Below are 15,740 nucleotides of genomic sequence, written 5' to 3'. Positions count from 1 at the left end.
GATGTTAGTTTTGCCCAACTGGGTCGAGGCACAGACCGGTCTCAATGGGTGTAGCTGAGCTGACTACACTGACTGTGCTAGTGGCAGATTCCACTGCTGGCAGCTGGCTAACAGCTGCTGCTCTGCTGCACCCTATTCTTGTGGAGCTGGGGTTAGAGCCCTGTCTATGTTGGTAGATAAATGGAGCACCCTCCAGCTAGGATGGTCCGTCACTCTCGCGGACAGGCTTGGTCCGTTGGGGTAGTCCAGAAGATGGGCCATTATCTACTTATTTTGGGAGGGCAGAAACAGTTTCACCAGCGATTGATTGTGGATCTGCTGTAGAGTCATCACTCCCTAACTGGAGGGCGCCAGAGACATTACTCAAATGCCGACACATCTTCTAGCTGATTTACACGCTGAAGCTATGTTGCGCTTGTGACCTTGACTTGTTCATCCTACATCTTGTGTGCGACGTGGATAACCTATCTCTTATCTCTTACACCGCCAGTTTTTACTTACCAGCACCATCTTCAGATTGCCTTACGTCGTTAGCCCTGCCCCTGGAATACAGTGTACGATCAGTGATGATTCGTTTTAGTCTATACTGCGGTAATGGGTTGGTACTAGGTTTTCAATTTGGCAGAGCTAAGTGGGAGCTTCGGCTGTCTCAGACCATGTACGGAGGGTAGAGACAGAGAAGGTCGCCTCTGACCCCGACTATTGTCTTAATGGGAACCGGTAGGTTTCTGTCGGCTGAATGGCGACACGGTTGAGCATCTTTCTCAGCAGTTTCCTCTTAGAGCCTTGAGAAGTGTCCGGCTGTTTATGAGTACAGCGACTGCAATTAGAAGGCATCATGTTAATGTTACTACTTAGCTTCGGCTGTTGGAAGTCCTGACGAACCATGTCCAGATAAAATGTCCGGAGTGAAAAAGTTTAATGAAAAAAAGTTGAGTGAGGGGAAAAGCAAAAAATATAAACGGTAATTAAAAAGAATAAAGTTAAAAACCATAAAGTTGTGAGGTAGCAAAGTAAGGTTGGCAACAAAACGCACAGCAGCACGTAAACAAGTCTGCAAGTTGTGACCGCAAAGAAACCACTACTAAAGGACACCAATAAAAAGACTTGCTTGGGCCATGAAGCACATTGGACATTAGACCTGTGAAATCTGTTCTTTGATCTGATTAGTCCAAATTTGCAATTTTTGGTTCCAACCGCCGTGTCTTTGTGAGATGCAGAGTAGGTGAATGGATGATCTCTGCATGTGTGGTTCCCACCGTGAAGCATGGAGGAGGAGGTGTGGGGGTGCTTTGCTGGTGACACTGTCAGTAATTTATTTAGAATTCAAAGCACACTTAACCAGCATGGCTACCACAGCATTCTACAGCGATACGCCATCCCATCTGGTTTGCGGTTAGTGGGACTATCATTTGTTTTTCAACAGGACAATGACCCGAAACACCAAGACCAAGAAGGAGAGTGATGGAGTTCTGCATCAGATGACCTGGCCTCCACAATCACCCAACCTCAACCCAATTGAAATGATTTGGGATGAGTTGGAAGCAGCCAACAAGTGCTTAGCATATGTGGGAACTCCTTTAAGACTGTTGGAAAATCATTACTCATGAAGCTGGTTGAGAAAATGCCAAGAGTGTGCAAAGCTGTCATCAAGGCAAAGGGTGGCTACTTTGAAGTATCTCAAATATAAAATATATTTTGATTTGTTTAACACTTTTTTGCTTACTACATGATTCCATTTCATAGTTTTGATGTCTTCACTATTATTCTACAATGTAGAAAATAGTAAAAATAAAGAAAAAAACCATGAATCAGTAGGTGTGTCCAAACTTTTGACTGGTTCTGTATCAGTGAGTGGGCTCCAACTGTCTCCAGCGTTAGTGTGAGACGCATCACAGCAGGCTGGACCAGCCATGACCTGGCTAGCAAAGGAGAAAGAGACACGTGGGCCTGTCTGCCCTTCCCCTGACTTCCCTCGGGCCTAGCTGCATACTGGATGTAGGCTAGACATGGGTTTGAAGTTTGATTGCCTTTCCAACTGCACAACAGTTGATGTCAGAAAAGGTCTGGTGTGTGTGTGTGTGTGTGTAGCCTTGTGGTTAAGAGCGTTGGGCCAGTAACCGGAAGGTCGCTAGTTTGAATCCACCGAGCTGACTAGGTTAAAAATTTGCTGGTGCCCTTAAGGCACTTAACCCTAATTTCTCCTGTAACTCGCTCTGGATAAGAGTGTTTGCTAAATGGCTCAAATGTAAAAATGTTAATGTATCCAGGTACTGTGTAATTATCAGGGCTGAACTGGCCAGTGCTTATCTGAATTAGAATGAATGTACATGGACTGCAGTACCTTCAGGCTTGGGCTTCATCAAAGCTTGGTACCAGACAGGCACTTAGTCCTTATCTGGACTGCAGCAGCAAAGTGTGTGTGGGAAAGCAGCATGTTTCAGACAAGGTGGTCAAGAGCTCAAATGTAATTTTAGCTTGGCCGCCTCCCTGGTTTTTATAAACCAATAGTTTAAGACATATTTTCAGACGTTTTGTATCATTCAAATGGTCTCCTTTGATTTGAAAACATTTCAGTCAAGCAGTTGTTGAGGTTTTTCTATAAGAAGATGTTTTCATTGTCAGAAAATAAGTTCTATGAGTGTGAGGCTTTGTTTTCCTGGGCACACTGCTCTCTACTCCTGCTTTTCTGAAAGATCGTAACAATAGCTCGTAAAAGAGCACTCGAGAAGAGTGAGATTAACAACACAAGGGAATGCTGCCTAGGGAAAACCTGCTCTCAGCAGGTATATTTATCACAGCTCTGTCAATCAACTCCTGGCTGCATTTCAAATCAACCACTTTTCTTTTGTCTCATAAGGAACGCTTTTGGTTGAGAATATGCAAATCCAAGGCCGAGCGGAAGACCCAGGCAGAACCATCTCTCTCTCCCTCCGAGACAACTACAACCATTGGGTAATACTGGACCCGGTCAGACAGAGGCTCTACCTGAACAGCACCGGCAGGGCCCTCGACCGAGATGTAAGCATTCAAACACGCTATGACTGACTATTCATATGTTTGCTGCGGGGTTTGGGTTACTCTAAAGAAAAAAAACTGTTTACTGCAAGTTAGCTACACATTTACATTCCCTTCAAATACATCCTGAGGTAAAATAAGCTTCACAGCATACTGTAGCCACGTTGTGTTTCTTTACATTCTCCTATTAAACATGTACAGTGTGTAAGCAACAAACCTATCCATTCTTGAAAGAAAAGTACTGCACATGCACTGAACTGTGCACTTTGAACAGTGCGCCGGATAGAAACGTTGGCTAAATGGTATATGTTATGTACCGGTGTTAGAGTAGTTGATGATAATAGCAGAGATGAAAATGATCGAAGAGCAAAGCATACGTCTGATCTGAAGCATAACTTTCTTTACATGTTCTACACATCAATCCCAGTCATGTTGTTCCGTGTGAACCAGTTGAAAAGAGACGAATGACTCTCTGTCCCCTGCTGTCCTTGGTTCCTTCTGAAACGATGCTTATTTTTTTCCCCCCTCTAGCCCCCCTCCTACATCCATTCCATCGTGGTCCAGGTCCAGTGCACCAACGAGCTGGTCGGGAGCATCATTCGACACGAGGTGCGCATCGTTGTGAGGGATCGCAATGACAACGCGCCCCAGTTCCAGAAGCCTCGCTACTATGTCGCCATAAACGAGGTGAGACCCCCGGGACAAGCTAGTTAAATCTTTTATTGCAGTCCAAGACGATGTGTCTGACTCCCGCTCCGAGGTCACAGGCCACCATTGAGCAGTATCTCATTTACTTAGTATTGAATATTTCAGTCCGTTTAACCTGAATAGGGCCATACAATTTGGGAAAGGCTGTAAAAATGTGAAATATTAGCCATTGCTCAGTGACTGTGGWCTGGTAGGTACGGTAATAACTTCAAATCTAATTTCATTTATTCCCATGGAGCTTTTTTGACTGTTGAAGAGACTAAGACTGTGGTCATTAAAATTACTGTAACTATAGCTACTGTAGAATCTTCCCACATTTTATTCTGGAGACCTTTATTCTGGAGATTTTTTGTGTGGTTTAACATTGATGGCCCAACAGTGGGACCTCCATGGGTCTTTATGTGGTTTAGCAGTGGGACCTCCATGGGTCTCTGTGGTTTAACAGTGGGACCTCCATGGGTCTCTGTGGTTTAACAGTGGGACCTCCATTTGGGCCTCTCAATGTGGTTTAACAGTGGGACCTCCCATGGGTCTCTATGTGGTTTAACATGGGACCTCCATGAGCCTCTGCGTGGTTAACATTGGGACCTCCATGGGTCTCTATGTGGTTTAGCAGTGGGACCTCCATGGTCTCTGTGGTTTAACAGTGGGACCTCCATGGGTCTCTATGTGGTTTAACAGTGGGACCTCCTATCCGGGTCTCTATGTGGTTTAACAGTGGGACCTCATGGGTCTCTATGTGGTTTAGCAGTGGGACCTCCATGGTCTCTTGTGGTTTAACAGTGGACCTCCATGGGTCTTTATGTGGTTTAAGAGTGGGATCTCCATGGGTTCTCTGTGGTTAAGCAGTGGGACCTACCTGGGTCTCTGTGGTTTAACAGTGGGACTCCATGGGTCTCTGTGGTTTAACAGTGGGACCTCCATGGGTCTCTATGTGTTTAACAGTGGGACCTCCATGGGTCTCTGTGGTTTAGCAGTGGGACCTCCATGGGTCTCTGTGATTTAACAGTGGGTACCTCATGGGTTTCTTAAGTGGTGTTAGCCAGTGGGACCTCCATGGGTCTCTGGTTTAAACGTGGGACCGACCTCATGGGTCTCTAGTGGTTTAACATGGGACCTCCATGGGTCTGTAGTTAAGAGTGACCTCCATGGGTCTCTATGTGGTTTCAACGTGGACCTCCATGGGTCTCTGTGGTTTAACAGTGGGACCTCCATGGTCTCTGTGGTTTAACAGTGGGACCTCCATGGGTCTCTGTGGTTTAAGTGGGACCTCCATGGGTCTCTCTGTGTTTAACAGTGGGACCTCCATGGGTCTCTATGTGGTTTAACAGTGGGACCTCATGGGTCTCTGTGGTTTAACAGTGGAGCCTCCATGGGTCTCTGTGGTTATAGCAGTGGGACCTCCATGGGTCTCTGTGGGTTTACGCAGTGGGACCTCCATGGGTCTCTATGTGGTTTAACAGTGGGACCTCCATGGGTCTCTGTGGTTTAACATGGGACCTCATGGGTCTCTGTGGTTTAGCAGTGGGACATCCATGGGTCTCTGTGGTTTAACAGTGGGACCTGGGCCATGGGTGTCTCTGTGTTAACAGTGGGACCCATGGGTCTCTGTGGTTTAACAGTGGACCTCCATGGGTCTCTGTGGTTTAACAGTGGGACCTCCATGGGTCTCTTGTGGTTTACAGTGGGACCTCCATGGTCCTGTGGTTTAACAGTGGACCTCCATGGGTCTCTTGTGGTTTAGCAGTGGGACCTCATGGGTCTCTATGTGTTTAACAGTGGGACCCCATGGGTCTCTGTGGTTTAGCAGTGGGACCTCCATGGGTCTCTGTGGTTTAGCAGGGAGATCTCCATGGGTCTCTATGTGGTTTAACAGTGGATCTCCATGGGTCTCTATGTAGTTTAACAGTGGGATCTCCATGGGTCTCTATGTAGTTTAACAGTGGGACCTCCATGGGTCTCTAGTATGTTTAACAGTGGACCTCCATGGGTCTCTGTGGTTTACAGTGGACTCTCCATGGTCTCTGTGGTTTAGCAGTGGGACCTCCATGGGTCTCTGTTTTAGCAGTGGACCTCCATGGGTCTCTGTGGTTTAGCAGTGGGACCTCATGGGTCTCTATGTGGTTTAACAGTGGGACCTCCATGGGTCTCTTGGTTTTTAACAGTGGAGACCTTCATGGGTCTCTGTGTTTAGCAGTGGGACACCATGGTCCTCTGTGTTAATAGTGGGACCTCAGGGTCTCTGTGGTTTAACAGTGGGACCTCCATGGGTCTCTGTGTTTAACAGTGGGACCTCCAGGTGGTCTCTTGTGGTTTAACAGTGGGACCTCCATGGGTCTCTGTGTTTAACAGTGGGACCTCCATGGGTCTCTGTGGTTTAGCAGTGGGACCTCCATGGGTCTCTGGAGTAGCTAACAGTGGACTCCATGGGTCTCTGTGGTTTAGCAGTGGGACCTCCATGGGTCTCTGTGGTTTAGCAGTGGGACATCCAGTGGGCTTTCTATGTGTTTTAACAGTGGACCTCATGGTCTCTATGTAGTTTAACAGTGGGACCTCCATGGGTCTCTATGTAGTTTAACAGTGGGACCTCCATGGGTCTCTATGTAGTTTAACAGTTGGACCTCCATGGGTCTCTGTGGTTTAGCAGTGGGACCTCCATGGGTCTCTATGGTTTAGCAGTGGGACCTCCACGGGTCTCTATGTGGTTTAACAGTTGGACCTCCATGGTCTCGGTGGTTTAACAGTTGGACRTCCATGGGTCTATGTGGTTTAACAGTACATTCTCCATGGGCTCTGGGCATAGAGGGCCCCAGAGCGGCTTGTGTCCCACTGAGGTGTCCCACCAGGGGACAAAGTAGCTACATGGTGATTTTGCCGCTTTTCCCTAATAGAAAAAGGGTCCCATGAGTGTTTCTGTGTTAGATTGAGCTCATTAGCGAGCAGCCTTTCAGAGTAGCAGACAGAGAAGACAGCCCCTGCAGAAGCTTCTGTTCTCAAACTATTGGAAATGGTTGCTTTCATTATTCTGCTCAATAGATTTGTTTTCACACAGTTTGAAATGTTGGTTTTATTTGGATCGTTCATCTGTAGATGCTCTACAGACTATCAGCAACATTTAAACGATCTACTAACCCTAGCTCTAGCTCTAACCTTAACCCTCATCCTAACCCTAAATGTAACCCTTACCCTAAACTTAACTCTTACCCTAACCCTTATTCTAAACCTAACCGCAACCCAAATAGTTGCTTATCGACAGATAGTTGACCTGTAGAGCAACTACAGATGGGAAAAACCGGACTATCCAAACAAAGTGTGACTGAAATGTTCAACTGTAACCGTAACCCTAAAACCAACCGCAACCCTAAACCCAAACCTAACCCCAAAACCAAACACAAACCCTAACCCCAACCCTAAACCTAACCGCAACCCAAATAGTTGCTTATCGACAGATAGTTGACCTGTAGAGCAACTACAGATGGGAAAAACCGGACTATCCAAACAAAGTGTGACTGAAATGTTCAACTGACACGGAGATAGGGGTCCAATAGAATACAGAGTTTCCCGTCCATCAGTCAACTTTTTAAGCCCATATAGTGGAGAGCTACAGGGCCGTCGAAGCGGAGAGCAATATAACAACAGTTAGAGGTATTCACGGTTGAAGGAAGTATGTTGTGGAGATGAAGACATCTGCTAATGTGAGATCTTGACTGCACACGTGGACATACTTGGCATGACAGTACTGTGTGCCATATAGTATCTGGAGAGCCTTATTTGCATGCTTTCCAACTTTTCGCTGAAGTTGCAAGCCCGGAGGATGGAGGAGTTAGTGAATGGCAATCATGCTTGCTAGCTGTATGCTCTTGTGAGACCTTGACCCTGTTTCGAAATTCCATTAACTACACCTTCACCTGAGACTGGCATCAAGAGTTATAGTCAAGGCTGAATCACTCACACTTGTTAATCAGGCAATTAGTCGTTAGACAGCTCTAGATACGACTTAACCTTTCAACACCTTGTTATCTCATATGGGGAGAATCTTTTGGCCTCTCCTTGTGTATCCCAATAAATACACTACTAAGACATGCAGTAACCCCTTGGTTATTAAAGGCACTGTACACTTCTTTAGACTAGATTAATTCATTCATTACGGCGGCCTTCATGCATACAGTCCGTTACGCAATGTTTATCACCGAGGCGCTGATGTGCAGACTAAGGGACGTGGAGGAGTGATGTGCTCCCAGAGGTGTGTCTGTGACTGGTTGGCGCTGGGAGAGCCTTGCATCCCAATGAGGACAGGCACCACGATTCATCGTGGTGTCTGTCCTAAATAATGTTAGCTCCTAAATAATGCATGCTTATGTATTTCTGCGGTTTACAAAATTGCAGAATGGATGGGGTGTATGGCTGTCCCTATTCTGCCGAAGACGACAGAGGAGATTTCAATTTTTGCGAATGGGAAACATGGAATCGTGCCTCTACTTTTCATTACAGCACCTCTTTAGAAATTACATTTGGGGTCCCTGCTGTGGGTTTCCATTAGGTTTTTCCCTATTCGGTTCAGTGAAAACATTTTTACAGTACCAGTCAAACCATAGCTGATGTCAGTAGTGTTTCTCTGAACTCTCTCCTCTCTTCCTCTTGTATCTGACATCTTTTGTGTGTTCATGTTCCTGAAAAGTCAGATACAAGAGCAGCAGAGTAGCATTTCAGGAGCTAAAATACCCAGGTTTCCTTGGTGCTGCCAACAGGCACTAAACTATTACCTTCTCTTCTCACATCTGATAGCGGTCCACTGTGGGATTCAGGTATGACAGCTGAAAGGAAGCATTCTAGTGCTGTGAATCACTCACCCCTCTCAGAAGACCAAGAGCAAGGCTTTGTTGGTGATTGGCTGAGCTAGCCACCTCAGAATCCAACTGGGATTATGTTGTTGCGCAACCAGTCACTTCAAACCTAACTAATCCTGTTTTCACTGCAATATGCTTGTCTGTAAACAAATCAACAGCATGTTGGTTAGTGACGCGGGAAAAATTGATACAGTTSCATATCGCAATGTTATTTTTGARGATATTATATAGCTACTTTTTTTGTTGCTAGGTAGCGTTAGCTAGCGCTATTGTRGACTGTACCTGCACCAAAACTGCAGTATTTTTCATCCTATAGCTTGTTCTCCATCTTCTTTTAAAATAGTGATCCAATATTGTTTTCAGCACTTTTGTTTCCATGACTGGTCAAAACTCATTTTCTCATGCTCTCTCTTGTCTCTCTGCAGCAGACGTACGGTATAGTGAGAAATATGTCAGGAATYTCAAATCGCAATAGAATTGCAGTATCGAATCACAAAACATCTAGAATCGTGAGAATCTTAATAGTCGTATGGGCACCTAAGTCTCGTGATAATATAGTATAGTAAGGTCCCTGGCAATTCCCAGCCCTAATGTTGGTTTAGCCTTCACTGTATGTTTCACTCAGAATGGCTGGATCGTTAGTGTTGTGATGAAGGTTGTTGTCGACCGAATGCTTAGCACAGGAAAACTGACACTTACATCTGATTCAAGTGCGTGGAGACTTCTTTTTATAGTTTGGATCGTTAGTATTGTCATAACGATGTAATAATGTCTCACAGTTGACCCCAATTGGCACCACCATCTTCTCCGGCTTCACTGGGAATAATGGAGCCCTGGACATTGATGACGGCCCAAACGGACAGATCGAATACATCATCCAGTACAACCCAAATGACCCGGTATGTTACATCTCAATACTTACTGACTGACCCATCCAATCTGATTCTCTTTAAACCCACGACTGATGGCAATCACACTGCACAGCCTAAAAAGATTGCTAGAGATATTCGATTATTACCGTATTACTCATATCACTAGGTAGGGGTCACAAGGCCATAAATGTCCTGTTGAGGCAATCTCTACACCAGAGATCTCTGCACTCGCACTGGCAGACAATGAATGAGGCAAGGGGGAGCTTTTCTGAGTGGAGTGCACTCTTAACCCAGGGTACTGTGTCTCTTTGTGTCGCAGATGTCCAACAGGACGTTTGACATCCCGCTCACCCTTTCTGGCTCAATGGTCCTGAGGGAGAGGCTCAARTACGAGGAGATCACCCGCTACCTGGTCGTCATCCAGGCTAATGTAAGTCTGTCTGTCTGCATGGCAATCTAGTCATCAAAGTCTGTGGTCGTGTCTGGAATGGCACCCTATTCCCTYTATAGTACACTACTTTTGGCCAGGGCCTGTCTGTCTAGGGTAAGCGATGGACAAACCAAACACTGGAGCATACTGTACATGGGTACAGGACTGTACAATGTGTTTTTTTGAATAGGGCAGGCTGTAGCACTAAGAAAAACTTGAAGTGAAACTTTATACCACTTCGTAAATGCAAAATCATATTTTTGTGTGTGTTAAATGACTGTTGGATGTTCTTTTGAAAAGAGGGACATACTATAGATGTACAAGGCAAGAATGGTAAAGAGAGTACAGAATAATCCATTCAGTTATGCCTCAGTCAAGGTATTACTCTGGAATGGAACATTCACCAAAGGTGTCATTCATTACCAGAATTGTACCGAAATGTTTTTCAATGTCTTTTGATACTAGAACATGTGAATGAACAGATACTTGAACCGATGTGGCATATATGTTCAATGCAAGTGCTTATCCAGACTGAAATGAATGCAATGCAGAATGTTTTTGAAAACTTTAATCTTTTGGAAAATACAGAAAGGATGTTGCACTTAAGATAGAATCGCGTTGTTCCACCAATTAGGTGCCTTTTAGGCGAGTGGCCAGGCCTACGCATTTTTTAGGTACTCCTACCCGAGGTAGAACAAAACACAAGCATGTTTTTTTCTCCTCTCTAATGTATCCCATTTATGAAATGGATGGTTGTGTAAAAAATATTTTTACTGCAAAAGTGGTTAAATTGATAGATATTGTGACTCTAAACTCGAAAAGTGCAGCATAATGTCTGGCTGGAGGGTGGATGAGTTGCATAACCTCATGTAACCTAATATTGCAAGCACTGACATTGCTAAAATGTGGAATGCAAGTAGTCCGTTGTCTACACTACATACACAAACAAACAGCATAAGGATATCGTAATCTTGGAAATATAGACCTGTAAACACTGAGATAGTATCGGCGGAAATGCCAATTATGAATATTTCTGATGAATGTAAGCTTTACTTTTTGGTAGCTGGTTAATAGACAACTTTACAAGTCAAATGGTCTCTCACGCAGCGCTATATGATCCTGCCTGACAAAAATACATACACACTAAGGAAAGAGGACTCCTGAAGGGTGAAGGTTCTATGTGGAAACCACAGGAGGTTGGTGGCACCTTAATTGGGGAGGATGGGTTCATGGTAATGGCCGGAACAGGGGGAAATTGAATTGCATCAAGCACATGGAAACCATGTGTTTGATGCCATTCAATTTGCCCTGTTCCGGCCATTATTATTAGCCGGTCTCCCCTCAGCAGCCTCCACTGGTGGAAACATAATGACTTAAAGAACCAAATGATGAAAGACTGTGTCGGTGTAAATACATTTGATTATGAATCCAATATGGACAACATAATTACACTCAAACACCTTTGCCTGCATATAAATTGCCCTGGTTTATTTTGTATTGTGTTATTCTGTCTTGAACACTAGAGCTGCTGGGCCTCTGACTGAAACATTCTAACAGTGTAATTAACACATTTCATTTATTCTATCGCAAAATAATTGTTTGGTTGTGTTTATGAAGGCCTTGGGTAACATTAGAATACTTAAAATAACACATTAGCATTTTCATTAGTTTGTTACTGTACAAACATTTTTGTTTAATAAACACACAAATTCAAGTGTTCAATTTTATTTGTGGAGTGCTTTTGTTACAACTATGAAACAGAAAGCATATGTGTTGGAAGACGGTAACAGCTTCTTTAAAATAAAATACAAATAAAATACCCCAACCACCAAGACGCACGGTCAAATGATGGAAACATCAGTAGGCTAAACATTTTATAATGGCCTTGGTAAATAGTGAATCTCAGCACAAAAACAAGTATGGCATTATAATGAATATAAGTAATACGTGTCAATATGACAGCAGTCAAAAATGGTCAATTACAGTTATCTGGTGCTTTTGTGCGTCAGTTGGGTTTCATTTAGCTGTTATCCCTTGTCCCAACAGTTGCCCCAATTTTTGTAACTTTCACTGGTTTGACACACTTTGACATACCTTTGTTTGGTTGTAGTGCGTAATAGTCTCCGGTTCTCTCTTTATTGTGTCCTGTTGTCTTATCATTCTTCAGCACCGTTGTGGAGTACAATGGCTGTGCAGGTGCCTTATTTTGTGCAGAGGGAGGGAGCTCCCGTCTCATTTTGTTCATGCCGCCGGCCAGACTTGTTTTCTTTGCAAGCAACATGTTCACCAATGACAGTAAAGTGATGAAATGTTACATGGTGACATTTCTCCCCTTGCCAACTTAACGTTCCACAATCCTCATCACCACATTCTGACTCTCTCTCACCTGCTGCCCGGATCTTTTCCCAGATATTGAAAGCCGTTCCGCATGTACAATTACACACGCTCTTACTCTGTAGCCTACTCCAACTAGGCCTGAGTAGACTGATAAGACTGCTTGGATTCAGTGGACTGGTGTAGGGTGCGCTGTTTTGAGGTGATAATTACAATAGATGAATACAATAGAATGGTCCGCCCTGTTCTTCATTCACAATTGGTGGTTTACATAATTATGTATCGTTCGCTTCCCCTCTCGCATCAACTCACCCATTCTCCCCCTTTCTCCCCATCATACTTTACTTTTATTTKATCTGTTGTTACATGTGTGAAATCGGTAAAGTTTAGGTTCAGTTTCGAAGGTAATTATCAGAGGGATTATCAACTATCGGCAGAAGGAGCGGAGCAGGCCCTACTCTCGGGAGAAGTTAGGGGCAACATGGGAAAACCAGCAAAAAATGACATGCACTCCTAAAACTGGTTATAACTCCAGTTCTGTTTMAGAATAAATAAATCATGAGTGGTCAAAAATAACTGCTTTAGCGGTTCTAGTGTTAAAACAGTTTCATACAGCTCTTGGTATAACTATGAGTGYCACTGCCATGCCTCTGTTTTGAATAGCRGAAGCCAACTAGCTTTTAAATGTGTGTTGATGTTTTTCACGACACAAGCACACAGTAGTGTAACCAAGTTACAGGAAAGCAACCTGTTCTACAACAGTCAGCCACTCTAGTAGCGTATATGCAGGGCTTTAACCGTATCCCTATTTAGCCCAATGAAACGAAGTGTGCAAGGTTGATTCAAAGAGTCTGAGGTGACCAGAACATGAGTGTGTCCTAACAGGGTGAGGACATAAAGTAGCCAGTATTGGTTTTAGTTCTGCGGCCTGACCAGGTTACACAGCTAACTGGTCATTCTAGGAATGCTGCAGAGACAAGGGCAGTAAGTATCCTTCCTGTTTGACTGTCAGGGTATACAGTTTCCATGTATACAACAGTTGGGTCGAGGCACTCAGCACATGCAGTCTGCATGCCAACGAGAACCATTGACTAACTGGAATGTTATCTCAGCCTAATTGATGCAGGGGATACTCCAGTAGTGGAATGGTTAGTTGTCTGGTTGTGAAGYAGAGTGTGAGATTGATGTCACAAARAGACCTGAATGTGGCATATTCCTTTATATTCCTTTGGAAGTCAGGTAGAGAGATTTATTTGGCCGATATTTACTATGGCTAGTTGGCTGTGATTACGCTCTCGAACGGCTAGATATTCTTTACCATTCGGCCATCAGATRTGCTCCTTATAGGACAGATCACTATCACTATGCTCCTCTGTAAACTGGTCATCTCTATGTACCCGTTGCAAGACCCACTGGTTGATGCTTATTTATAAAACTCTCTTAGGCCTCACTCCCCCCTATCTGAGGTATCTACTGCAGCCCTCATCCTCCACATACAACACCCGTTCTGCCAGTAAGATTCTGTTAAAGGTCCCCAAAGCACACACATCCCTGGGTCGTTCCTCTTTTCAGTTGGCTGCAGCTAGCGACTGAAAAAAACACTCAAACTGGACCGGTTTGTCTCCATCTCTTCATTCAAAGACTCAATCATGGACACTCTTTCTGACAGTTGTGGCTGCTTCGTGTGATGCATTGTTGTCTCTACCTTCTTGCCCGCTGTGCTGTTGTCTACAGTATGCCCAWTAATGTTTGTACCATGTTTTGTGCTGCTACCATGTTGTGTTGCTACCATGTTGTTGTCATGTTGTGTTGCTACTAGGGTTACAAAGGGTTGAAAACCTTCTGGAACATTTCTGGACATTTTCCAGAAATTTTCCATGTGACGTTAAGCCCGGGAATTTGGGGAATTTTGCTTAAATTCATAAAAAAGTTAGCTTATAACAGTGAACCTTTTTTTGGATACGCATAAGGCAAATCTAGGTCTTGTGGCATATTTTGGTTAAACTATCCATAATTCAATGGAATTGAAACCCTCTGCATGCACAGTGCATTCTTCCATCACATGTGCAGTGCACTCTTCCATCACATGTACAGCTGATTCTCAAGATCTTGCACACTAATGAGATGCTATTGAGCCCACACTACTACACTGTCTGAGCCAAGGAATACATGCTTTCTGGTAAGTTTTGATTACCATACTGGGTGGGGTGAATATATTGTATATGACATACATGATTTTTTGTTAACTAGTAAATAGTWGCCTACATCAAAGTGTGTTTTAAGTCATTGCTAACTTGTGAACAATTTCTGKMAGTTAGTTTTTGCTACCATGTGGGTTTTAGCTTGCTTGAGCCTGCTAAATGAGGAGTGTTAATTCACCTATTTCCATACATGTTTCATTTTGAAARATTTATCTTACAAAGGAGTTGTTTAATCTAACTGCTTAACTATTTATCTGTACATGGAATTGTATTTGTTGTTTTTTTACTAATTTTTTTCTAATCTTTACAGGAAAATGCCACGGGCACTATCTGATGTGTGGAGACATTTCACTGCAGCTAAAGTAGAAGGAAAAGCTGTGTACATTTGCAAATACTGTGCCAAATCATATGTGAAGAATGCAACAAAGATGCAGAATCATCTGGCCAAGTGCATAAAGTTCCSTCAGCACTCACAACAAGCAACCTCTGACAAAAGTCTCTCTACTTCTATTCGAGGTGAAAATGATGACTCTAACACCTTATCCATAGCAACAGCTCATGGTCCTCTTGGAATCAGAAGTTTTTTTGACTCAGTGGAGGAACGTAGTCAGATAAATGCTGATGAATGTCTTGCTCGAGCTGTGTATGCAACTGGTTCAACTCTCATGCTCACAGGCAATGTATATTGGAAGAGATTTCTGAATGTCCTTCACCCAGCATACACCCCTCCAACCAGACATGCTTCATCTACTAATTGCTGGATGCAGAGTTCAAGTGAAGGTCAAGCAAATTATAGAGAAAGCAGACTGTATTGCAATCATCTCTGATGGGTGGTTGAATGTTCATGGGCAAGGAATAATTAACTACATCATCGCCACCCCTCAACCAGTATTCTACAAGAGCACAGACACAAGGGACAACAGACACACCGGCCTCTACATTGCAGATGAGCTGAAGGCACTCATCAATGACCTTGGACCACAGAAGGTATTTGCACTGGTGACAGAKAATGCTGCGAACATGAATGTCGCTTGGTCTAAAGTGCAGGAGTCCTACCCTCACATCACACCCATTGGCTGTGCTGCTCATGCATTGAATCTGTTTCTCAAGGACATCATGGCACTGAAAACAATGGATACACTCTACAAGAGAGCCAAGGAAATGGTTAGGTATGTGAAGGGTCATCAAGTTATAGCGTATAACAAGAGCACCACATTGAAGCTGCCCAGCAACACCCGTTGGGGTGGTGTTGTCATCATGTTTGACAGTCTCCTGGAGGGGAAGGAGTCTCCAAGAAATGGCCATATCACTTGATGGGGCTGCTGATATT

The 15,740-nt window shown here is 44.0% G+C and overlaps 1 protein-coding gene across 1 annotated transcript in view; it reads left to right on the top strand.

Annotated features, from left to right (window-relative positions):
- Window positions 1-15,740, top strand: part of pcdh15b (protocadherin-related 15b) — a 185,485-nt gene that overhangs the window by 44,989 nt on the left and 124,756 nt on the right. The window contains exons 5-8 of the mRNA XM_070444889.1: window positions 2,861-3,021; window positions 3,550-3,705; window positions 9,353-9,472; window positions 9,765-9,875. Of these exons, the coding sequence (XP_070300990.1) occupies window positions 2,861-3,021; window positions 3,550-3,705; window positions 9,353-9,472; window positions 9,765-9,875 (548 nt within the window). The remainder of the gene's footprint in view (window positions 1-2,860; window positions 3,022-3,549; window positions 3,706-9,352; window positions 9,473-9,764; window positions 9,876-15,740) is intronic.

This window comes from Salvelinus sp. IW2-2015, linkage group LG8 (genome assembly GCF_002910315.2).
Source record: "Salvelinus sp. IW2-2015 linkage group LG8, ASM291031v2, whole genome shotgun sequence".
Lineage (NCBI taxonomy): Eukaryota > Metazoa > Chordata > Actinopteri > Salmoniformes > Salmonidae > Salvelinus > Salvelinus sp. IW2-2015.
Note: the sequence above shows the minus strand (reverse complement) of the source record. Positions and strands in the feature narration are given on the sequence as shown.